Below are 26,444 nucleotides of genomic sequence, written 5' to 3'. Positions count from 1 at the left end.
CACAATGGTACGAAGTTACAAAACGAGAACATCGACCTTGCAAAATTGAAAACATAAGTTTGATATTTTTTTTTAAAAAAGTGATACTCGCATTTCCTGATCCTACGAAATACATGGCAGGATATCTTGAAAGTGTGAGATTGTGAAGGGTTAAATCAAAATATTGTTCTTTGAGGAATGTTTAGGAAAAGACTACAAGTCCAAAGCACTCATAGATTGAAGTGAATATCTCATTTGGAATAGAAAACTTTCGGTTTTGGATTTTTCATTTGCAATCCCTCCAGCAATGCCCATCAGACTTCAAACACTCACTTGGAATGGATGCGGGCTTCCCTGTTCTCCCTTTGTGAATAGCAGAGGGCAAGCCTCAGCAAGGATGGAAACTTCCAAACCTCCTTTGAGCAATGAAGTTGGTCGCTGTTGAGTTTAGCAGACAGGAGGCAGAATAGGTAGGAATCCAAGTTTATCTCCGGCAGTTGATTCCTTGCCTGGTTGATACTGAATTGCCTTTTATTTTAGACAGTAATTTCCTTACTGGCATTAAGAAACACTGAGACTTAATGGCTTTCTGTTGTTCTGGCGCAGTAGATGAGAATCTAAGCATCGAGGAGAGCGGCTGGAAAGCAATTCAACAGGTTCAGTTGGTGTTGCACAAGCCCAGTGAACGCTGCAGAGATTCACAGGATGAGCGAGTCTTGAGTGGATTCGAGTTGGCAAAGACCTCTGAATCGTTGCAGCTTCAATTCTTAATCTCTCTCCCTCTCCCTCCCTCTCTCTCTCTCTCTCTCTCTCTCTCTCTCTCTCTCTCTCTCTCTGTCTCTGTCTCTGTCTCTCTCTCTCTCTCTCTCACACACACACACACACACACACACCTTGGGAGGCTGCGTGAGCTTGCTCTGTTTTTCTTGGGACTGTTTGTGCTGTGGGTTAATGCACCAGCAAGATGTTGCAAGAGATTGCCTAGATCCAGTTATTCTGGTCCCCAGATTATAGTATAGTTGTATTTATTTATGGCCTTTGTATTCTTCTTTTAGAGTGGGGCGCAGAGCGTTTGTTCTCTTCTCCAGTAGGCTGAGCCGAAAGGGAAGGCCCGTGTCCAAGTCACCCAGGGAAGGAGCAGAGAGGAATCCTGCAGAAGTTGGGTTGGGTGCCGATTCGGCAGCCAAATCAGTTGAAAGCTAAAGTTTGAAATGATGCTGCCGATCGGTGTCTCCAAATCTTTAAGGAAACTAATCTTTGGCCAAGTACTTTTTTGTTGACGCAGGCCCAAATTAACAACCCAAACGAAACAGGTCACAGAGAGCAAGGAAATGCAAAGAGGGATGAGGTTGGAAATCAGTAGCAAAAAGCTGAAAGAGCAATCTCTCTCCTTTTGTTCCTCTTAAGGCAAAACTAAGTAAAAAATAAAGGAAATAAAAGAAATAATGTTGAAAAAATACAGGCAAAATCAAAATTAAATATATGGGAGTTTTACACACACAAACACACAATAGTGTGTAGTTTTTGTGCAGTTTGCAGTCTTAGCCGGTAACAGTGTGGTAGCTGTTGCCAGACACTTGGCAGGCATTTATTGCCCCCCTCAAGTGGAAGCTTCAGCTCCAGGGGTCTTCCAGAGGAGTCAACGAATGCTGGCAAAATAAATCCACATTTTACACCCCATTAGTAATAGCGGAAGAAGAAACCGCCGATCTAAGACCGGGGACTTTTTTCCAGTTCTAGCACAGATGATCCTGTAAGACGGGGTTCCGTGCAAGTCTCCAGCAAAGAAGAATTTTATCTAGCCCTCATGCAATTAAGAGGTAATCGAGCGATATAAATTCCTAGCGTAGCTTTTCCTGTTTAAAAACAGAATCACCAAGAGGAAGTAGGTGGCTAGTGGTTTTCTAGAATCTGGGGCAAAAAATCTTCCCAGTCCCACGACTGGAAATTCTTTTACTGGAATCAGCGTGGTTTGGGTAAGAATCTGCTATTCGGGGCATGTGCTTTCCCCCTAAATTATGGGATGGCTTTTAAAGCAGAGGTGGCATTTTAAAGATTGGACGACAAACTTCTTCACTGACACACCTTTGTAAGCAGCCTTGTGGTGACCTGTGCCGAAAACGTTGTGGGGAAGTGATGGCAATCCTTCTAGCGTATGATGTAGGCAACTTGACCTGATTTAAACCAGCATCTGACAACTCCAGTTTCCCAGCTTGAAGGAGTTTTCCCCAATGCATAAATTTTATAACATTGATTTATTTTAAACATCCAGTGTTGCCATTCTGAATAATGATGGGCAAAAGACCTTGAATGCATATCTAATTTATGTTTAGATTCACACCCAGGAAATACCTTCCAGATTGTAAGAGTCTTACGGGGCTGTGGCTGCCTTTTGCTTGTTAGGCCTTCTATGCAGGAGAGTGTTTGCACACCTTCTGAGTGTTAAGACGTGTTTGTGTCATGTAGTTTTAAGAAGCAACTTGGTTGACGCTGTGGATGCCTTCCTAAGGCAGAGAAGACCCCTTTTTAGTTCCTCAGAGAAGAAGCAGCTGGATGAGACCCCTTCAGAGTAACATTTCAAGTACAATTAGTCCCCAGCCTCTGTTGGACCATAACCAAAATTTCCGTTGCTGAGCAAGACGTTATTGAGTGAATTTTGCCCCGTTTTATGACTTTTCTTGCCTCAGTTGTTAAGTGAATCTCTGCAGCAGTTAAGTTAGGAACACGGTTGTTAAGTGAATCCGGCTTCCCCGTGGCCTTTGCTTGTCGGAAGGTGGCCAAAGGCGGGAGCACGTGACGCTGGGACACAGCAACCGTCCTAAGCATGCCCGTTGCCAAAGGTCCAAGCTCTGATCACGTGGCTGCGGGCCAGTCGGAAGTGTGAAAAACCATCATAAGCCACTTTTCTCAGTGCTGTTGTAACTTCGAACGGTCATAAAAGGAGGATTGCGAGTCGAGGACTGCCTGTCTCTCAGACCCAGCCTTGCTCCTTCCTTCCTCTCCTCCTGAATTTTCTAAATATAGTAGAAGGAAACAGTGGAAGATCTCCACAGGCTGGGGATCCACCCTCACGGGAGAGCCCATCCTACCTAACGTTTCCATGGAAACCGAAACAGCTGAGGATTGGATTGGGCTGTCCTTCATGCAGACCCCTCGCTTCAGTGGTCTTGATCTTCCACGCTTTGGGGTCTGGGAGGGCCTGGCAGGCCACGGCGTTAAGGTGGAGGGCCACATTTATTATAACAATAATAATAATAAAGCTGGAAGGGACCTTGGAGGTCATCTAGTCCAGCCCCGTGCTCAGGCAGGAGCCCAGCACCGTGCAGGCTGTTGCGGCGGGTTTTTCTCTGCTTGTCCAAATATGACCCACGGAGATCTGCCCCCTCCAGCTTCGTAGGTGCTTCAAGCTCTTCGGGGGGGGGGGCTGTTCATCAGAAACAGAGGACTCTCTGTTTTTGCGTAGATTGTAGTAGCCGCAGCTCGACAACTGAGTTCATTTTCACAATTCAAGAGACGCTCGGCTCCTTTTCATGATGCCCGCCGGCTAGATGTCAAATATGTACAATTTTCCATCTTCTGCAAATTCAGAATATGGCCATCATCACTTTCAGTATAAGCTAAAGTCTTAAAGCCACAATTTAAAACTGCTTTTATATCCAGAGTTCCTGCCGAGTTAGGAAAAAAAATCTATAAATTCATTTCTTTAGTCTTTATGGTGTATTTTATTTTAGTATGTTTGTGCTACGTGTATCTTATCAAAGTGTATCTTCAATATGTTCTCAAGTGTTCCAAGAGTGTTGGGGAAAAAATGGGATTAAAATGTGGATCATTGAACTGCTGTAGACCTCTCAGAAATTAGCTATGCAGCTTGTTGTGATTAGGGCATTTTCAACATGCAGATGGTGCCCAAAGAATGCCCAAATTAATTTATATGATTTTGTTTAATGGCAGCAAAATACTTAACAAAGTTTCACGAAAATATACCAACATTTTACAAATAGTGAAATGATTCTGTTTTTGTTTTTTTTTAAATTGTACTCCAGTTATCTCTTTAAATTAACTCTTGCTGCTGGTTGAATTTTGCTCCAAGTATTTTTTTTTTATTGAAAAGTTTTACAATACATTTTTTTAACAAAACAAAACCCCTCCCAACCCCCTCCCCTCTCCCCGACTTCCCAGAGCTAAATACAGGGTATAAAAATACAAACAATCATAATCTACCTTATGCAAACAACAATAAACTATTAAATCTATCGCACTTTAACTCTTATAAAATAACTACAAGCAATATAAATATCACATAAATACTTATTCAAATGCTAGATGAAACTTTTTAGTCCCATATTTATTCTGGATATAATCAATCCATTTTTTCCACTCCAGGATATATCTCTGTTGCGAATGGTCTTTCAAGTACGCTGAGATCTTTGCCATTTCCGCCAGGTTGGAAACTTTTAAAGTCCATTCCTCTATAGTCGGCAGTTCTTCCTTCTTCCAATATTGTCCTACTAAAAGTCTTGCTGCCGTAATTAAATTCAACATCAACTTAGTGTCCACAACAGTAGTGTCAGTAGTAATGCCCAGTAAAAACAATTGCGGACAAAACTTTATCCTTTTCTTAAATATCTTTTGCATGTTCCACCAGATTTTTGCTCCAAGTATTTTTCATTAGAGCTGCTAGTTTTCCACTTGGAAATTTAGATGATGTAGCAAGTGGATTACCCTGTTGCGTTAGCCATAATTTCTGTAGCATTTGTGAACCTGGCCAATTGTGGTTAAACAAACCATCACCTACTTTTCTCTACAAGAGAGTTTCTCTGCAAAGTAGATTATTTAAACTGTCCTTAAAGCCTGGCCCTTTCCACATTTGGGGGCCACGTATGGTTGTTGGGGGACGGAGCGGGGCTTGGTCTCCGAAATATTCAGTGGAATCAGAAGAAACCTCAGTTTAATTCCATTTATATGGTGCGGATCAAAAATAAATGTGAATAATACAGTCATTTATTTAATGTTTTTCTTCTATTCCTTTAGTACATTCTGATAGAGGTTTTTGGAAATCCCCGAAAGCAACAAGCTAGATATTCCTGCACGAAACAATAGTTTATCCCAGTGAGAATGATCTGCAAATAATGGGTTATATTTGTTTCAATTATAGCTAAGTTTCAATCTTGGATTGGTTGTAAAATCTGGATCAATTTAAATTGTCACTTCAGGAAGGAACATTTCTCTCTTCTGTTCCATAAACACGTCGCTCAGCCTCCCTCCCTCCCTTCCTGCCTCCCTTCCTGCCTGCCTTCCTTCCTTCCTTCCTCTCTTTCTTCCTGTTTCCCTGCCTGCCTTCCAGCTGGTAATAATTTGCTCTTTTGCCTGCGTCGTTCTATCAGAACTTAACAGCAGGCTCGTAAATTGCCCTGTCGGCTCATCCAGGAGCCCTCCAGTAACCGGGAAGCATTTGAACTGGGGAGACAGCGCCCGAAGAGAGGAAGGGAAGTTTGTGAAGGCTCCCCAAAGACTGGCTCTTTCTCTCTGGAAGGTGCCACGGATACGGTGCCCTTTGGGGTCGGGGTTGCGGAGTTCTACCTTTTCAGATGGGGTTCGTTTCACCTTCTCCTGCTTTGGCCAGCCCAAATTCACGTGGTTCTCTCTTCCCTTTTACAGCAGGAAAGGATTTCGTATACTCCGCCGGTGAGCCCAGTAGACGATTATCCTTCCTCGTCACCCCTCCATGTCCCGCTGCCTCGAGCCATCAGGATGGAGGAAGAGGCCCTCAGGCTTCCGGCCCACCTGCGTGAGTCTTTCGGGCCTTTCGAGAAGGGAGGGGGAGGAGGGCCGGGGTGGTCCAGGCCTTTTGCCCCCGAAAGCCCTGGGGGAGATGCGATGGTGGCCGGACGTGCAAAAGGCTTCATGCTGGGAGTCTCCGTTTGCACCCTGAGCTGTTCTGTGTGGTCCAGAAGGGGCTGGAGACCAGACGGGGGGGGGGCTCTTTAGAACCGGCCTGTGCTGAGGGGAGGGAAAGGCCTTCAGGGGTGTCCCAGTGCTTCAGGATGGCCTTAATGCGCTTACTGAAAGACCACAACATGTTTTCGTGACCAGCCGCACAACATTGTTCTCCCTAACACTATCACTGTGCTTTCTCTTCATAGTCTAGGCCACGGGTAGGCAACCTTGGCTCTTTTGTGACTCGTGGACTTCAACTCCCAGAATTCCTGAGCCAGCCTGGCTCAGCTTGGAAACCTCTCCCTTTCCCCTCAGCGTGGCTGGCTGAGGAATTCTGGGAGTTGAAGTCCACGAGTCATAAAAGAGCCAAGGTTGCCTACCGCTGGCCTAGGCCTAGGCCACTTTATGACTGGTGGACTTCAACTCCCAGAATTCCTCAGCCAGCCACGCTGAGGGGAAAGGGAGAGGTTTCCAAGCTGAGCCGTGCTGGCTGAGGAATTCTGGGAGTTGAAGTCCACAAGTCATAAAAGAGCCAAGGTTGCCCACCCCTGGCCTAGTAGAAACGCCTGGAGATCCTGTGCGAGCACAGCCGAAATGTTCTTTCCAAGCCATGATGACAACCGTTAGATTTTTTTTCTGTGTTTTTTTGAGGATGCCCCTGTGAATAATGTATTTGCATTCCTAACACTGCACTTACAGGGAGTCCTCAACTTACGACAGTTCATTTAGTGATGGTTCAAAGTCACAATGACACTGAAAAAAGTGACTTATGGCCATTTGTCACAAATACAACTTTTGCAGCGTTCCCCAGAACATGGGATCAAAATTCAGACGCTTGGCAACTGGATCATCTTTATGACCGTTGCCATGTCCCGGGGACACGTGATCCCCTTTTGCGACCTTCTGACAAGCAAAGTCATTGGGGAAACCAGATTCACTTAAGAACCGGGTTATTAACTTATCAACCGAAGCGATTCACTTAACAACTGTGGCCAGAAAGGTCGTAAAACGGGGCAAAACTCACTTAACAAACGTCTCGCTCAAGAGCAGAAATTTTGGGCTGAATTGTGGTCGTACGTCGAGGATCACCTGTATCGAATTCTCCTTAAATGTCTTCAGAACTCGTACTTTGAGTTGTTGGACCGTCCTCCCTTCTTGGTGCCCACACACGTAATTCAGGGGTCTGGGCTGGTAGCCCAGCGCTTGGCTTTTGGTACCCTACAAAAATAGTCACGGCCGTGTATATTTCTGATAATACGTAATAGGAGAATGTGACGGGTTAAGGGACTCGCCTTGCTTGGTTTAGAATCAGTCTAAAGCAGAGCCCCCCAACCTTTGGGGCACCAGGGACCACCGGTTGCGTGGAGAGGGGTTTTTCCGCGGACCGGAGGGTGCGTGGTTTTGCGTGCTGCCTGCGTCCCACGCATGGGGCTTTGCTTGTTTGTGTGCCACCGGTTGCTGGCAGGCTGCGGCCCGGTGCCGGTCCACGGATGGGGGGTTGGGGACCCCTGGTCTAAAGGAAGCAGTTTTCAAGTAAGGAAAGTAGTGTGTGAAATGAGAGATTTTGGCAGGGCTGACCAATGATTCTTCAACGGAAAGAAAATTAGGGCAGGCAACGCTGCGTACCAGTTAGCCTTCAACAGATTTTTACTTATTGTTTTAGCTTGGGCATTTCATTTAATTCTTTTTTAACTTTTGTATCTTTGTATCTTTATATGTTTGCCCTGTTCACCGCCCTGAGTCCAGTATACAAATAAAATTATTATTATTATTATTATTATTATTATTATTATTATTATTATTATTATTATTATTATTAATAATCAGCTTCTTTAATACGGTGCTTTTGATCATTAGGCTTCCTCGTGCTTCTCTTTTTACATGATCTCAAGATTTATTTATTTTTTTTAAAAAAAGATCAATGCCCAGTTTTTCTAATGAAATCCGAAAGCCTGTTCTCTCTGCCCCGGTCTTCCTCCCCTAATCAGCTCGACGGCCACAGTTTCTTGAGGACCTGGTCTAAGATAAAAGTTCTTCCCTGCATTAAGGGCTTCCTGGATGTATGTGTCTTTCTTGGAAACAGGCGAAAATCACTTTGTGGAGGTCTTGCTAGGAAAAACTCCTCCTGAGAAGAAGGCCGCCTACCAAATTGCCAAGGAGGGGGATGGCATGGCTGGTGTTTGAGGGGGAAATGAAGGAGAAGATGGATGGGAATCCCGTTTTGTCCTCTGATCCCAGACCAGGAAACAGTTGATGCTGTTGCTCGTGGTTCCCTTGTGCTTCTGTATAGATGGTCCTCGATTTACGATCGATCGATCATTTAACAACTATTCAGAGTGACAATAATGCTGAAAAAAGTGAGTCATGGCTGGTCCTTGCATTTGCGCTGCTCCTGCAGTCTTGTGATCGCAATTGAGGCACTTGGCGACCGGTGTGAATTGATGATGGTTGCCCCATCCTGGGGTCACGCGATCCCCATTTGCGACGATCCCGGGGATCTTCTGTCGATGAGCACAGTCAGTGGGAGAAGCTGGAGTCGCTGAAAGGCGGCAGAGATCGGCTTAAGGATCGTGGCAAAAAGGTCGGGAAATTGGGCATCACTGACTTAACAGCCATTTCACTCAGGGATGGAAAGTCTGGCGTGAATTGTGACCGTAAGCCGAGGACCATCCCTCATGTGACCATGTATGGGAAGATCTCTTCCTGGGACCTGCATTGATATCTTCCTCAGTTGTGGTTTAAGGTGGTTTAATATGATGTTGCATAATCACGTCTCAAAAAAGAAAAATCTTAGGAGGAGATTGGAGTCTCAAGGGAAAGTACAAAAAGTCAAGGTGTAACTACAGCTGGTCCTCCCTTTACAACAGTTCACTCAGCGACCATTCAAAGTTAGAACAGCACTGGAAAAAGTGACTTGTGACCATTTTTCACACTTACGACCATTGCAGCATCCCCACCACTGCGGGATTTACATTCGGAGGCTTGACAACGGACCCACATTTATGACGGTCGCAGAGTCCCAGGGAGTCACCTGATCCCCTTTGGGCGACCTGACAAGCAGAGTCAGTGGGGAGGCCAGATCCAGTTCAGGACGGGGTTAGTAATTTTAACAGCTGCAGTGATTCACTTCACAAAAGTCGTAAAATGGGGCAAAACTCACTTAACAACAGAATTTACCCCACATTTCTGCAAAAATCTGCAACTTGCACAGGGACAGCTAAAGACACCTGGGCGCGTCACACGGTTGGCCTCTGCTCCGATTCTGGACCGGGATCTCGCTGCCTCTGACTTTCTGAAGCCGCTGCCCTTTCCTCCTTCCTCTTGTCCTAGCTAGGATGGAAGGAGGCCGGGGAATCCAGCGGGCAGAGCTGAGTTTTGTGGCTTCCGATGCTTTTATCTTCCTGGCTGTCCTCGATTCGGACAATTCAGACGTTGAGCCCTTCGGTGGGCCTAGGCAGCGCAGCAGGCAGGGACCACGGAGGACGGAGGTGTTTGTTTAAGTCGTGTCAGAGGCCGTTAAGAGGTTTCCTGTTTCCCAAAAAACCAGGGACACAAGAAAGAGACAAGCAAGGAAATGCCGCCCCTCCAAGCCATGCAGATGTTTTCATTCTGGGTTAAAGCCCATTTGAGGTTTGTTATTTTAAGAGCCAAAACTCTCCAGGGACGGCCAGGGGGGGAAATGGAGATGCCAGTGGAGGAGATCACGATTCAGGATGCTGTGGCCTGGTGCCGCGTGGGGACAGCCCCGCTCCCGTTGGAGAGGTGGAGACGCTTTTCCCTGCCAAGGGCTGCTCCGCGGGGGGTGGGGGTGGGGGGTTTGAAGAGTCCCAGAGAGCCCCAAATCCGGGCCAGCCACCGCTACGAATCCCCTCTTCCAGAAACACGGATCCGTATTGAGTAACCCTCAGCCAAAGGATGGGGGGCTGTGGCCCCTCTCCCACGGTCTCCATCCAGGGGTTCCAGGATCCCAGCGTCACGTTCAGGTAGCCCTCGGCATATGGCCACAATTGAGCCCAACGTTTCTGCCGCTAAGCAGGACAGGTATTAAGTGAGTTTCGGCCCATTTTGCATCCTTTCTTTCCACGGTGGTTCAGTGAGTCCCTGCACTTGTAAAGTTGGTAACGCTTTTACTTTGCTTATCTGAAAGTCGCAAAAGCTGACCACGCGACGCCCGGACACGGCATCTGTCATGAATACCAGCCACTTGACAAGCGTGCAGATTTTGATCATCCGTGGGGAGGTTGTGACGGTCCTAAGTGTGAAAAATGGTCGTAAGTCATGTGAGTTGCAACTTGGAATAGCGACTAAACGAATGGCTGTCCGTTGACAACCACCTGTGTACCGGTTTGGCCAGCCTCCTACCTGACTCTCTTTTCACCTCTGTTGTGTTTACTCCCAGTGGCAGGGAGTCCCAGCCCTGAGGAAGAGCGGGGAGGGAGGGGGGAAGTTCTAGGAACATCCTCTCCTCCTCAAACCTGTGTGGAAACAAACTAAAGCAGAAATCTGAGTCAAGTCAGTCAGCACAGCGTGGATGGAAGGCACACACGAGCGGAAGAGACCAGAAAAATCTCGATTGTGGCAAATCTAGATGAGCCTGGAAACCTGGGTCAGAAGGACTGGTGAGAAGGAAATGTGCCTCTGAGCTACAGAACGAGTGAACCACGCGTCCCTGCGCTTCTGCGGTTGACTAGTTGCTTCGTTTCTTTCCATAACTAGTGAAAATTGGTGGTGGGGGGGGGGTCTTTCAGTACTCGAGAGAGAAAGTTCATAGTTGACTTTAAGTGAATCGATAACCGCCAAGATAAGGTATTGTGAAGGAAATCTGTAACGCACAAAGCAGTTGTACTATTAATTTGGACTCCTTTGGTTTCAATTCCCATTGGAATCTGTGCAGGCTGGTTTCGTAATGCATGTCAGTGGCTAAAACAGAGGAGTGATTCTAGTCCGTTGGATTCACACTTTGGTAGCTAGACGGGGACCTGACCGGAGGCACAAAGATGTAACTGAGCTATGCTTATTTATTGCGATGTACGTTTTTGTGGGCTTGAATGCACTTCTCTGGGCGTCAGGAGTATTAGTCTGAAATAGAAGGGTTTGTGTTTGTGCACGGATACACTCACACTTAAAAGACACAGACCTGCCTGTATAAATGGTTGTGCAGAAAGGAGAATCGTAAAGGAGGAAGTCCGTGGGAAACGAAACAAGGGTTGTCTTCTAGACCAGGGCTAGGCCACCTCGGCTCTTTCATGACTCGTGGACTTCAACTCCCAGAATTCCTGAGCCGGCCTAGCTGGGAGTTGAAGTCCACGAGTCATGAAAGAGCCAAGGTGGCCTAGCCCTGTTAGACATTGTCTGCTGATGAAATAATTGCTAATAATTGGTTGTTCCGCCTTCAGTGAAATAGGACCTTCTAATTCTTTTGTTCAAAGATGCTCAACTTGAGCTTCCCGTAAGCATCCCGAACCTGAAGGCATTTCGTCAGGGCTTGGCGAACAGGGCCACTTCTGGGCTCAGACGCGGGTTCAAGTCTTCCACCGAAGGAGCAGCCAGTTTTCCCTGCACCAGAGGCATTCGTGGCAACAACGCCTGGAAGATTGGGAGGGGAAGGCACACTTGGGATAGGATTGTGAGAATGCAGGCGTTGTCCTCCCTTGTAAGGTCCAGGCGGGGACTCTGTGGAAGGCGGGGGGGGGGGGCTCTTTAGCCTCACTTGATGCCCTTCATTCATGTGGCCATTGGGGACTAGAAGCTTAAAGGAAGATCATGTAAATTGAGAGATTTGTGAAAGGAATGTACAAAGTTATAGTGTCTTGTTCCGATAACTGTAAATACCTTTCTGGATTCATAAAGATATCCTGTTCTCCTCCCCCTCCCCTCCTCCCCCTCCCCTCCCTCCCCCCTCTCTTCTCTTTTCCTGGAAACCGACTACCCCTTTCACCATATATTTATTTATTCAGGTTTTCTGGCTTTCACTTCCTTCCTTGTGACTCAGCAGATACATCTTTTCAAAATCCCCCCTCATACCATTACTCTTTGTTCCCTCTTTTCTCCCCTCTTTAGAACAACAGGCTTTAATGTCCGGCTTCTTTGCCGATGCCCCTCCCCAACCGTAATGGTGCTTCGGATTTTATTTCTCCATTACCACCGCAGAAGGGAAATAATACCTCCATTGAAGGAGGGGGGACATATTCAGGGCCTTAATTCTGCACAAGCCAGGATCTACCCTGGGAAGCAGAATTCAGTGACCCGGAGGCCTCTTAGTTAAAAAAAACAAAAACAAATTTCTAGCCCTCGTGGTTCCAAAGGTACCTTGCAGGGAAGGTGATTTGGAAGGGACCTCGGAGGTCGTCTAGTCCAACCCCCTGCCCGGGTAGGCAACCTCGGCTCTTTTATGACTCGTGGACTTCAACTCCCAGAATTCCTAAGCCAGCACAGCTGGTGCAGGAATTCTGGGAGTAGACGTCCACGAGTCATAAAAGAGCCGAGGTTGCCATACCATTCCAGACAAATGGCTATCCGATCCTTTCTTGAAAACCTGCAGCAACGGAGCACCCACCTCTCCAGGAGATCAGCTTTTCCATTGGTTAATTGTGCTCACCGGAAATTGAAATCCTTCCTTAGTTCCAGGCTAGATCTGGGTCTCCCACCCCTTATTTCTTCTCTTGCTCTCAGCCCCTTTGGAGAATGAATAGATCCCCCCCCCCCGTGACAGCTATCATGTTTCCCTCCCTCCCCCCCCAATCCTTCTCTTCGCCAGGCGAGACATCCCCAGCTCCTTTAACCTCCCATCCCAGATTTTAGCCTCAAGACCCCTGGCCATCTTTGCTGCTCTTCTCTCTGCTCTTTTCAGCCAGCAGATTGACTCCAAGCCACTCTTAATTGTCTGTTGTGCTGAGAATCAGCTGTGGAGTTTGTGTGTTTGGAAAAAGAAGCCTACTTCCCCCCCCACACACACACACCAAAAAACCCCTGCTTCTAGATCAGGGGTAGGCAACCTCGGCTCTTTTATGACTCGTGGACTTCAACTCCCAGAATTCCTGAGTCAGCTATGCTGACTCAGGAATTCTGGGAGTTGAAGTCCACGAGTCATAAAAGAGCCGAGGTTGCCTACCCCTGTTCTAGATGATCATAGGGTTGGAAGGGTCCTTGGAGATCCTGTAGTCTAACCCCTCCGTCCAATGCAGGGACCCTATCAGGCCTTTCTTTCTGCCGCTTAATAATTCTCCTGGCCAGGAAATTCCTCCTCGTTTCAAGTCTGGCTCTCCCTCCCTTTCCTTAATTGGTAGAATGAAAAGTAGAAAGCGTCTGCCTGCGTAGACGTGTGTGTAAAATAAGTTTCTTTGTTTTGCAAACGGAAAACCATAAAGCGCCGCTGTCTGAAAACTAGAACTTGATGTATGGGTAGCCCTTGAACTTTCCACAGTTCGTTTAGAAGTTTGAAGTTACAGTGGCACTAAAAAAATAATGACTTACGACCATTATTTTTCATACTTATGACCGTTGCCACAGGCACAAAATCAAAATTCAGGCGCTTGGCAACTGACTCACATTTATGACGGTCACAGCGTCCTGGGGAGGTGTGGGTGTGTGTGTCACCGATCTATCGCCTTTTGCGACCTTCCGACAAGCAAAGTCAACGGGGAAACCAGATTCGCTTAACAAATGTGGCAAGAAAAGTCGTAAAATGAGGCAAATTTTTCACTTAGCAACATAACTTCTGGGGTCAGTTGTGCTCGTAAGTCGAGAACTACCTGCGTCGGTTAAAAAAGCAAATGGGCATTAAGGAGGTTGTGAAATTAGAGGAATGGGTGGGTAAGAGCATGGAAATTGGGATCTGCGGGAACAGAGTAGGGTGTAAAACACTAAAATTAGTTGGCAAACTAGGGAATGTTCCACCCTTTCTTAGCTCTTTAATCATGGAGGAAAGGGTAGTGAGAGTCCAATTGTTAGAGGCTTCTATATTTATTTTTAAGAAAGAGTCTGCTATATTTATACAAGTATCGTGTTCCATCAGATTGACTTCCTTGAGGGCTCAAACGGCCCAAGAGCTAACTTTATAATCAGGAGGAGGATTTCTAATCAGGACTTGCCGACTCATTTAGGAAACAAACAACATCTGTATAGCATCACAGGCAATTTCCTTATTTTTGCATCCCATGCAAGCGTGTGGAGACACACAAACACAGCTTACGATCCGAGATGATAGGCTGCCAATTGCTTGCAAACCCGGGAATCTGAATCCCAGCCTCTTCTTGCCAAGGGGCTTGAGAAAAATACTGTTCTCCACTCCATCTTTCGCTCTCTGTGAATCAGGGTTACGTTTTGTAGGCCGGCCTCTCTTCCCCGCGTCCTCTTGGAGGGCTTTTTTTTTGTGTGGAAAAAACCAAACTAGGTTCATCTGTGTGAAAGTTTATTTAAAATAAAAAGAAGGAAGAAAACTGCAGCAGGCAGCGCTTGGGAGACATGGGAAAAAAGTACGCAGGCCGTGTCATGGAAAAAGATGCCCTTAATCCTCAGCACATCTGCCCAGATGGAAGGGGTGGGACGACCCATTTTTAAGAACTGGCTCATCCTTGTTTTCCCGGATCATTTTCCCCAGTCTCCCTAGCTGCGCCTCTTTCCCAAGGCAAAATTCACGCAGAGCAGCTTTTCCAGGTTCGTCTTCAAACCTGTGAATACCACTTGGACCAAGTGGGGAGGGTGTGTGTGTGTGTGAAATGCTTCTCCTGCCTGCCGCCCCCTCCGTGCCCCAAATTCTGCCCGCAGAGGCGAGGGAGGAGGTTTGCCAGAAAGAAAGAAAAAAACACACAGCCTGTCTTCAAACAGCCTCCGCTCCGAGCCCACACATCAGAGGGAAATTTCCTTTTTGGGGAAGCTGCTCTGAAAGAATTTCCTGTGTGGGCAGGCGCAGCTTCCTGAGCTGAGGGCTTCTTGGATGGGAAGAGAATTCATAATGGAATGACAAATTAAAGACATACCGCCCAGAGCTCTTCCCAACAGCTCTTGGGGGAGCTTTCAACAGCCCCTCCCCGGAGGATGGAAATAAACGCTTCCCCGAGTCGATTCACATCCGGGACAGGAGACCTCGCTTCTCAGCTGGCCTTTGCTTTCCCACTTTTTAGCCATTGTTAAGTCTCCTTAAATATTCTCCCTTAAGAAAAGCTCTTCAGTGAGTGGGACAGTTCCCACCCCACCCCCAGCCTCCCCCCCCGAAGATTTAGAGCAGATAGTCTTCGACTTACAACTGCTCACTTAGCAACCATTCCAAGTGATGCCGTCCCTGAAAAGGGATTTAAACATTTTATTTGTATCCCAACCTTTATTATTTTTAGAGATAACTCAGGGCGGCGAACAGATCCAACACACGGATTCAAAGTTCTGACATACACACTACATACCCACCGACGCCCTGCGTGGTCACGTGAGCAAATTTTGGGTGCTCAACAACCGGCCTGCATTTACAGCCATTTGCAGCACCCGCTGGTCACGTAACCCAGCACTTTGACCATTTTTTTTTTGCTGGAAACATTTCCATTTTCTGGCAAAAAAAACAACACCCAATGGATTTGCTTAAAGACAGTTTGTACAGCACTTCTGACCATCACAACAACACACACCCGACACCCCAGTCACACGGTCATGATCTGGGTGCTTGGCATCCCGTTCACACTTACGACCGACTGCCAAGCACCCTGCAATCCTGTGATCACCCTTTGCAGTCGTCTTTGCCAGTTTCCCCAGAAAGTCAGTGGGGAAGCCTGCAGGGAATGTTGCAGGCTGCTGCTGCTGCTGCCGCCCGTCTAAAGGGCTCCCTCTGGGGACTGGGTGAAAGGTCCCTGCTGAAGGATTTCAGCTTCAGGAAAACAGCCCTGGAACTGAAATCCTTTGGCAGGGAGCTTCCCCATCCAGAGAGGAGAGGCAGGCAAAACTGAAGCAGGATTTCCAGCCTCCGAGTGGAGAAGCAGGAGAGTAGAATAAGAAGCATGAAGGCGCCTTGGGTGGATGGGGGAGTTGTTCCAGCTTGGGGGGGGGGCTGAAAATCTGGCAGCCTCCTAGGACTCGCTGGCTCAGGAATTCTGGGAGTTGAAGTCCACGAGTCATAAAAGAGCCAAGGTTGCCTACCCCTGGCCTAGCTTAAACTTGCCCAGTTGGAAAAATGCTGATGCACAGCGTCTTGGGTGAACAGTCCAAAGTGTGACCTGTAAAAGGATGATCTATGAAGAATCTACCCTACGTCTAGAAATTGGTATTTGTGTCGGCTGCTGCTGAGCCAGCTGTAAATATCTCTGCGCTTAGGTGGCTTCGGTGCCTGCAGTAGCCATCTTTGCGGCGGGATCCGTGGACATTTCAGGCCTTGCTAAGAGCAGGCGAACAATCAGAGGCGCAACGGGTGTTTGGCTTCAGGGAAATTTCCTTTCTGAGGAAATTAGTCATGCAGAAACCTGAAAGAAGACTTGAATGTGGGTAGAGGGAGTGTCCTGGTTGCACATTTCCTGGAAAAAAAAGCAGCTGTTGACATATGATTGACTAATGCTGAGTTTGGCTCTCTGAAGGCAACCCCTTTCTGTCCCCCAGGTCCAAAAGAGGGTGGGGGAGCTGTTGACTGCGGAGAGTAAGCTCTGCACACTCCCCGAGGGGGAAGTCAGAGTCAGTTCCCAGCACCCGTTCAAAATATTTTAGGTCTTACTCCAGGGGTCTCCAAGCTTGGCGTGGAAGTCCTCAAGTCTTAAAGTTGCCAAGCTTGGAGACCTCTGTCTCACACAACCTCTTTCTATTATTACCTGCGTCCACACTTACTCAGCAAGTATGAGAGATCGTAGCTCGGGGACCCTCCGGAGGACTGCCCCACAACCTTGAAAATTCATCCTTGGACTCAGGCTACTACGCGGGGGAAAATGTTTGTCAGTTTCCAGCTTCTGCGGTGGGTTTGTGAGGGGTGGAGAAGAAGAGAGCTCTGTCTGTGTGGAGTTATTTTTGTGCACAGAGTTTGTAGATGATGGCTGTGTGCAACTGTGGTGTAGGCCCTCGACCGTTTAGTGACCATTCAAAGTTACAACAGCACTGAAAAAAGTCACTTACGGCCAGCTTTTACACTTACAACAGCCACAGCATCCCCCTGGTCATGTGATCAGAATTCGGGTGCTTGGCAGCTGACTCGTATTTATGACGGCTGCACTGTCCTGGGGTCACGGGGATCGCCATCTGCAACCGTATCAGCCAGCTTCCGACAGGCAAGAGTCAAAGGGGAAGCCAGATTCATTTAATGACCACACGATTCACTTAACGACTGAATTGTTAATGGCTATGGCAAGAAAGGTCGTAAAAAGGGCCTTGCTTATTTGCTTTGGATCCGGGTCCCCAAGGTGTGGTTTTAGGATCACAGGTTTTTGGGAGCGGAAGCGGGATTGATAATGGATCTCCTGAAGTAATGCAGGCAGAGCTCTCAGGGAACATAAGGCAAAAAGACTTGGTCACCTGCTGGTCATCTGCTTGGGGGTTTTGAATTTCAAAATCGGTTTATTTCTTTGACCACATTTATGACCTGCAAAAATTGTCTCTGGAAACCAGCAAACGCAATTCTTTGTGGTTCTCTATAGCCCCAGAAAGGGACGCGGTGGCTCAGTGGGTTAGGACGCTGAGCTTGTCGATCAGAAGGTCGGCAGTTTGGCGGGTCGAATCCCGAGTGCCGCGTAACAGAGTGAGCGCCTGTTACTCGTCCCAGCTTCTGCCCACCTAGCAGTTCGAAAGCACGTAAAAATGCAAGTAGAAAAATAGGGACCGCTCCGGTGGGAAGGTAACTGCGTTCCGTTCGCCTTTGGCGTCTAGTCATGCCGGCCACATGACCACGGAGACGTCCTCGGACAAGCGCTGGCTCTTCGGCTTTGAAACGGAGATGAGCACCGGCCCCGAGAGTCGGAAATGACTAGCACGCATGTGCGGGGAAAACTTTACCTTTACCTATAGCCCCAGACCGAGGTAGGGGCTTAGCCACGGATAGATTTTTTTACCTGCCATGTGGGAAAGGGCGAGTCGGGCCTTGGAATATCTCAAAATTCCTAGCAAGAAAATCGGATTCTGTTCGTTTCCTTTTTTTCCTGGAACTTCAGTTTTGATCCATCTTCTTCCAAAGGGAAGATTAGAAACTAACCCCCTTCATCTTTTTTTTTTTAAGATGGGAGACAATTGGCATCTCTTGAGATTTTGCAGTGAAATATCACATTAAAACCTCTACCAAGATGGCCAGTTGGAAAGCAAAGCAAGAAATACCATAAGAGAGGATTAGATTTTGAGTCTCCTCCTTCACCACCAAAAGACACTAAAAACCCTAAATCTGATCGTTTAGCAGCGCCGTTATCCCAAAGGCTATGGCATTTTCACTGTGCTTGCTCTGAGAATAAATATCTTTTGCAATATTACGTATTTTCAGTGAGGAATCAGATGACGGTCAGTATGATTAACTTCCAAATAAATAAGGAGAAACACTGTGAGTGGAAGCTCTTTTGTTTATAGTTTGCAAATTCAGTTTTGCAGATGATATTCCCGATCAGGGAAATCTAAAGAGACACGTCTTACCTCACTGTGACGTTTCCTTGTACGCATCCAGATCATCCTTCCTTAGGCAAAGAAAGACAAGCTCAGTTTCAAACAGCATGCTGTTTGCATTGGTGCTAACTGCTGTTCAGAGCCCAAGATCCCTGTGTGAGCCAGCAATGTTCAGCCCTCTTGTCCTCAAAGTTGGTGAGCACCGGATGAGAAGTTCCATCAATCAGCTTAACCTTTTTACTCATCGTGAATTTAACAGTTTCCTTGTCCTGGCTTCCAGTGGTCCCCTTCTGAAGCTTGGAATGGTGACATGTTCTTTTGAGAGACATAACTTGGGGCATGGATACAACTCACAGGAAGACAGATTTCCGGATGAACTCCAAGGCCGGCTTCATACCGGTATAATATACAAAGCTTTGGTTTTCTTCTAATCATAGCTTGTTGATTAAGCCACCTAGGTTAGAACCCCAACTTGTGCTTGCAGCGTGTTTTACAAAGCCATCGTGGTTACGTTCAATTCCAGAAACCCAACCCAAATCCCATTAATTAAGGAAATTACTACTATATTGATGTGTAAAAACAGAGGGAAGAAAGAGGTGTGTAAACCAGAGAGTGTTCAAGAGTTAATTGTTTAGTCGGAAATGTTATTTGTCCCAAATCTGAGAAATAGACGAATCTTTGGAATCTGAGCCCCTTGCAAATGTCTCTTTGAAATGCAAATCTGTCTTCCTGTGAGTTTGTCAGAGCGACCACGGAGGCTCCAGATGGCAACTGTGGTGATATCTGGACCCTTGCTGTTTAGGATTTAAATAAATTTTCTGTCTGGAAAGAATTTGCATTTTATAATTAGCACTTCCTCAAATGTTTATCCTAGTGAATCCAGATTATTAGGGAGATTTAAGAAAATCATTTTCTTATCCAGCTCTAAGCCTTCACAGGAAATTAATCTGCAGTGGGAACAATGCAAATGTGATGGATGGAAAAGCAGATCTAGAGAACACGGGGAAAGAATTTCCTGTTGATAGACCTAAAGCAGAGTGGCCCATCCTTGGCAACATGAAGACTTATGGACTTCAGTTCCCAGAATTCCTCAGCCAGCATGGGTGGCTGGAGAATTCTGGGAGTTGAAGTCCACAAGACTTCAAGTTGCCAAGGTTGGACACCCTTCCTTAAAGGGACTTCATGAGACAGATGTTTTCAAACTCCTAACCATGATTTGGAGATTAAATTAGGGCTCCAAACTGGTCTACATTTCCCCTTTTCCTGTATCTACACTAATTAAAATTAATGACTTACAATCATAGCTGTGCACTGTTTGGAGAAGCAAATGGGAGTTTGTCTACGTACTGTGTTCTTTTTCTTCAGGTCCCTTGAGTAGGGGAAGGCTAAATGCTATTTTACTGTACTAAATTTGGATCAGATTAAAAAGAAAAATTTCATTCCCTGGCTCGGCTTAGGCAAACAGAGATCACTTAATGAGGTTGCCTTATGAATCAACTCTTTCTTATAAACAGCTATGAAATCAAAAAAAACCCAGCGATGGCTACCAGTTTGAGAACAGGTCACAGACTTTAGCTGACCATTTGTAGTTTGCTTGGTAAAACCTAGTTACCTTCTTTGAACTATATAGTTAATTGTGATTTTAATTACAATATGTATAGGAAGGATCCTGGGTTCTTCTCCAAGTATACCATACAAAAATGATGATAATAACTTAAATGAAATTGATATATAGAATTCCCCCATAATGTTGGCCAAAGAATTCATGAGGAAAAAAAATAAGGTTACAAACACAGTCCTAAGGTCATCCTCCGATTCTTTGTACATCAAAAATCCCTTTTATTTAAAAATAGAAAATTGGCATGCTGCAAACCAGGCGATGACACTCCGCTTTTATTTCCAGGATGACTGCTGGGTCTCACAGCTTTCTGAGACAGAACCAAGGATGCAAACATATAGCTTAGCACCGGTGCTCTGTGGTCCGCTACTGTCCCACGGCCTGTTTGCAACCGGGCCGCAGGAATGGCTGGCGAGCACAAACCCCCACACACACTTGTGCTAGCGGCCCTGTTTGCACATGCGTGGGAGCGCTAGTGCCGCCGCAGTGTCATGTGGCCCATTTGCGCATGCGTACGCACACACGCACATTTCTCTGCTCCTCCGTTTCGCTCTGGGCCGCCAACACGAAAATGCTGGGGAGCTTAGCATCTTTTCAGGGAGGGCCCCTTACAAAAGGAATCAGGGCTCATCTGACCCACCTGCCAGGTGGCCTTTGACGTGCTCCCCAGGGACATCTTGCAGCCACCTCACAAGGTGTAGGTGGCCCTTGACTTGCAACCGTTCGTTTAGTGCAGGGGCAGGCAACCTGGGCTCTTTTATGACTCGTGGACTTCAACTCCCAGAATTCCTGAGCCAGCCGGAGCATTTAATGCTGATTTTACTACTTGCTCTGAGAACTTGCCTTTGAGATCTTACAGGAGAGCAGTGGAAAATGCTTGCCTCAACTGCAAGACAGAAAGAAATTGTGCAAAAGGGGAATTTTTCCACAGAGGTGGTTGCACAACGCCGAGTGGATGAGCAGGCGGAGGAAGAATAAAATATTTTGATGCTGTTTCCTGAATCACTGCGTGCTTCTCCAGGTGTGGAGAAAGTCCAGCAGATATTTCTCTTCCTCCTCGGGGTCTTCAACAGGGAAAGGATGCATTCCCTTTTCTGGAATCGTGATGGTTTAATGATTCACACAATAATTATTCTGATGGACACAAACCGTGACATGCTAGAAGCCGCCATCTCTTACGGACCCTGCCATCTCCAAGCCAGAGTAGGGAAGGCAAAGGGGGCTCTGCTTTTTCCTGCCTTCCCCTCTGTCTGTGTGACCCACTAGAGATCTACTAGCGGCTCACGGTGGACTGGGCCTTCCCTCCTCCGAGGTCGGTGAAGGGAGGACCCAAATTGTGGGAGGGGGGGGCAAGAGGCTGACTCTTCAAACCGCTCAGAAAGGGCTGTGAAACGGTATATAAGTCTAAGCGCTGTGGCTGCTGCTACTCGCTCAGGCCAGCAAAGGGGTGGGGTGGATGGTCCAGCAGACTCGGCTGGGGATATTCCCATGACCTGCCTTCCTTCCTGCTGCCTTGGGAGGTGAGAGTCAGATACCCAGAGCAACGGTGGGGAAACAGTCACGCCCTTGATCCGGTCCAAGAGTGGTGATCACTCGTTGCCTGTTTCAATTTGTTCCCTACCTTGATCCGAAACTGCAAAACCTTGACGGAAACTGAGGTTTAATATTGTAGGGATGGTTAGCAATAGCCAAATAATAAATGGCAGACCGATTTCTATGGCTGTCCCCCATCCTTCCTTGCTCCAAGAACAAAGCCATCTTCGAGGAGAAAGCTTTGCTGAAAGATCCCTGGGTGCACGAGAATCTGCGTCTCGGAGATTTTGTGATACTTGGCCACACAGCCTCTTGCCGTCTTGCCTTCCTGCAAAGTTTTGAAGTTGTATCCACAGGAATGACAACTATTCCCTTGCAGGAACGGATGTTCAAAGAGCCTCATCAGTCCGCGGTGTGGTAGAAGTTGGGAGCCTTGCTGGTTCCTGCATAAATTAGCTCAAGCCCTGCACCTCCTGAGGAATTCTGGGAGTTGAAGTCCCCAGCCTTAAAGTTGCCAAGTTTGGAGATTCCTGCACTACGTCACCCTGACTCTCGATTCTACAAGCAGTCCTTGACTTACAACAGACAGTTCATTTAATGACCATTTGGAGTTACCACAGTCGCTTCTTTCCATGCTGCTGTAACTTTGAACGGTCATTAAATGAATGGTGGTGTGCTGAGGACTACCTACAATGTCAGATGCTCCAATCACCTCCTCCTTTGCAAGCTAGGCGTATGCACACACACACCTGCATACACGGGACATCACAGACCAGGGTCCAAATCAGGTGATCCCATTCTCTTATGTTTTCAGTTCCAAATATCTAGTCCCACTTACTCTGTTTGGGCTGTAACTATTTTCCTGTGTATGTGTTGTCATCTCCTGTATTTTTCCCCACCCTCTTTCTCCGCTAAAGTAATTTGAAGCTTTTTCAATTGATTGGGTGACTCAGATTCATTATTACTGAAGGAGGACAAAATCTAAAACTTTAGAAACGAATGTTCTAACGTAGCATTTTCTGGTTGAGAATAATAATTCAGGATATCTTCCGACTACCTTTCTAGCATGCAGCGTTTTGGAACCAAATTATCCAGTTGTGCCAGATCTTCACTTAAATACGCTCAGATTTTACTGAATCTTCCAAAAATGTTTACGAAAGTGAAAACCTGGAATTCTTGCTCTCTGTAACGGCCGTATGGGGATGAGCTGGTGGTTGCTGAGGGGGAGCCGGGTGCCCAGGAACGGTTGGATAAGGGACTGGGGATCCCCCGGCTGCTCAACGGGCAGGGAGGGGAACGTCCCTCCTCAGGCTGCAAAAGAGATTTGTACTTGTGAGACTCTGAATGCAACCTTACAATAAAGGAGAATGAGCTCATCTGTTCTTATTTCCTGTCTGGTCTACCAGGGAAACTCTACTCTTCTTCCAGACGAAGCGTTAGGAAAATAATGCTTGTTTTATTGAGCACTTGGTAGAATGGTAAGGCCTACTTGAAGCAGCATCGGAATCAGGAGAGGTTGAACTAGTGTTAGGAGAGGGCCTGCGTGCAAGGAAGAGTTGCACCAGGACCAGTAAACCCAGCTGGATCTTGGCATGACCGAGATCCTGAACAGATTTTTTATGCCCAGCTCTGGGAAACATCTTAGGCAGCTGACATGAATGTGTTTCCTGGAAGGTACAAACCCCATGATCGAAGCACTCAAAGCCGCCTCCTCCTCCTCCTCCTCGCAGTTGGTATCTTAACGATTACCATTCTTGGGAGGGATAACTCAGCCAGTATGAGAATTGTACCGCTAAACTAACTTCTCACTTACCGTGACGTCTTCTCCAAGGCTGCCCTTATGCCAAGTCTGGAGGCTGAAGCTGTTGCAGATGGCAGGAACACAACTCTGGAAAGAATTGTACTCACTGCCGGTGTGTTGTGGAGTCAGAGTCAAGGTGTGGCACTAGAAAGCCCAAAACACCCGGGAATGGGATCCGCTCCCCCAGTGTGATCGTAATCCCCTTCCAGTAGATTTCACTTGAGGTAATCAGGGCTAGGATATTTTCAGCCACGGTCTCCCATTCTCCGAAGGCAAGGCTAACATTTGTGTGCCTGAAGAAATGTTTTCCCCAAAGGCACCGTCTAAATATTTTAAATATAATAAAACAGGAGGACTTGTGGCTTTTGTGCAATTCTCCGGGAGGTTGGAAAAGTTCTCACGACAGAGAAAATGGCAGAAGGGCCGAAAGCCGCAGTTTGGCTTTTCAAGAAACTAAACTCTCTTACATGACTAGATGTCAGGGACCCAATATTTGATGAAAAGTACAGGTAGTCTTTTTTTTTGTTTTTTTTTATTGAAAAGTTTTAACATACAATTTATCTTTAACAATCCCCCCTCCCCCTCCCTCCTCCCTCCCCCCTACCTCTACCCCCTCCCCCCTCCCCCCCCCCCGACTTCCCAGAGCTAAATACAAGGTATATATATAAAAAAAACAATCATAAACAACCATATACTAACAACCATAAACTCTAAAATCCATCACTCTCTAGCTTATATAGGATAAGACAAACATTAATAATATTAAATATATATAAAGAAACTAAAATAGAAAAAGAAAAAAAGAAAGAAGACTTATTCAAATGCTACATGAAACTTCTTAACCCTATACTTGTTCTGGACAAACTCAATCCATTTTCTCCATTCCATAATATAGCGTTCTTGCGAGTGATCTTTCAAATAGGCCGAAATCTTCGCCATCTCTGCCAGGTCGGAGACCTTTAAAGTCCACTCTTCTATGGTCGGCAGTTCCTCTTTCTTCCAATACTGACCTATCAAAAGTCTTGCTGCCGTAATTAAATTTAACATCAACTTAGTGTCCACAACCGTAGCATCCGTAATTATTCCCAACAAAAAGAGTTGCGGAGAAAACTTTATCCTTTGCTTAAAAATCTTCTGCATATTCCACCAAATTTTTATCCAAAAAACCTTGATCTTTTTACAAGTCCACCATACATGAAAATATGTTGCATCTTCATCTCCACATCTCCAGCATTTTGGCTGATAGTTCGGATACATACTTGCAAGCTTTTTAGGATCTAAATGCCATCTATAAAACATTTTATAAAAGTTCTCTCTTAAGTTTTGAGCTTGTGTAAATTTTACGTTCCTCACCCAAATCTTTTCCCACGTGTCCATTGTGATAACTTCCTGGATATTTTGGGCCCATTTTACAGGTAGTCTTCAACTTAATGACCATAATTGGGACTACAATTTCTGTGGCTAAAAATTTCTGTGGTTGTTAAGTGAGTCACACCCAGTTTTACGACCTTTTTCGCCACAGTCGTTAAGTCAGTCGTTGCAGTTGTTAAGTAAATCACAAGGCTGATGACCTTACTTGTCTGAAGCCGGCTGGCAAGGGCTGACAATGGATCTCACAGGTCTGCAGGATGCTGCAACTATTGTAAATTCACCCGGGTCGCAAAGCATCCAAGTTCTGATCACGTGACACGGGGATGCAGCAGTGGTCATAAGTGCTGTAGGCCACTTTTTGCAGGGCCTGTGCAACCTTGAAGGGCCACTAAACAAATGGTTCTAAGCGAACAGCCTTAGAAGAAACGTTCAAGAGAGTAAAAATGTGCTTAGTAACAGTTTGCATGTAACTTGTTAACGCAATAGCCTAGGCCGGGCTGGGGGATGGGGGGAAACCTTGGCTCTTTTAGGGCTTGTGGACTTCAACTCCCAGAATTCCTGAGCCAACATGGCTGGCTCAGGAATTCTGGGAGTTGAAGTCCACAAGTCCTAAAAGAGCCAAGGTTCCCCACCCCTGGCCTAAAGATGTCATAGTGTAATTGGACTTTCTAGAGACACTTGTTAAGTTGTGCTGCCAGCTATGTTTGTTCGTTATTTCTTCTGTTTTTATTATTGCGATGGATGGTTGTATTGCTTTTATTCTGCTGTTTCTAACACTGTGACTCTCCGGAGAGGAATGATTAGGGCAGCATAGATACTTGGTTAGAGTAAGTTCTGTCATCGCTAGCTGCAAAGTGTAACTTAAGTGATATTTATTTCAAGTTCAAGGAATGTGCCGTGAACTCATCCAGTCTTGTAGGCATCCTTAAAAAAAATTGTGTAGTGCCGTCTGGAGCATTCTAGGAGTTGAAATCCACATTTTAAACTTGCCAAGGTTGAGAAACGCTGATCTAGGATTAGATCGCTCACACAACGGAAACCAGTTATTTACATCCCAAAGTAAACACCTTCGTTTATTAAAATTGGGTCCTTCCTCCTCAGACCGAACAGGGCAGAGGTTTTTTGAAGTCCCAGTGCCTTGGTGTCTGTCAGGTTGTCCTTTAGCAGAAATGACGGGCCAGAAAGTTAAAGGCTTCCATGGGAGGCAATGTAAAAAAGAAAAAAAGTCAAGATGTTGATTAGAAGGTACTGCAGACAGTGCTGCAGGGGTGTGTCTGTTGTGTGTTAAAATGGAAAATATTTCGTTGTGCTTGGCTGAGAATAAGAGGAAGGAGTTGACAACAAGGAACTAATTGCCGACAAAAGTCTAAGGCAGGGATCTTCAAACTTGGCCCTTTTGCGACTTCTGGACGTCAACTCCCAGAATTCCTCAGCCAGGCACTCTGGCAGAGGAATTCTGGGAGTTGAAGTCCACAAGTCATCCAAGGGCCAAGTGTGAAGACCCCTGTCCTAAGGAATGGGAAAGGAGGTGGGGGTGGGTGGGTGGAGAGTCAAGACAAGTCCTGTTGGAAAATTAAACTGCTGTAAAGATTTTAGAAGCAAAGGCAGAGGCATCTCCAACGTCGCCCCTCTCCACGAATGCTTTCTGCCTGCTGATGTCCT

The 26,444-nt window shown here is 46.4% G+C and overlaps 1 protein-coding gene across 3 annotated transcripts in view; it reads left to right on the top strand.

Annotated features, from left to right (window-relative positions):
- The window catches only part of ETV6 (ETS variant transcription factor 6), a 101,598-nt gene that overhangs the window by 36,119 nt on the left and 39,035 nt on the right, over nt 1-26,444 (top strand). For all 3 annotated transcript variants that reach the window (XM_083365884.1, XM_083365883.1, XM_083365882.1), the window contains exon 2: nt 5,638-5,767. In XM_083365884.1, coding sequence (XP_083222010.1) covers nt 5,638-5,767 — 130 coding nt within the window. The remainder of the gene's footprint in view (nt 1-5,637; nt 5,768-26,444) is intronic.

Source organism: Vipera ursinii (assembly GCF_947247035.1).
Source record: "Vipera ursinii genome assembly, chromosome: 6".
Lineage (NCBI taxonomy): Eukaryota > Metazoa > Chordata > Lepidosauria > Squamata > Viperidae > Vipera > Vipera ursinii.
The sequence above is the reverse complement of the archived record's forward strand: the minus strand, read 5'-3'. Positions and strand labels throughout refer to the sequence as shown.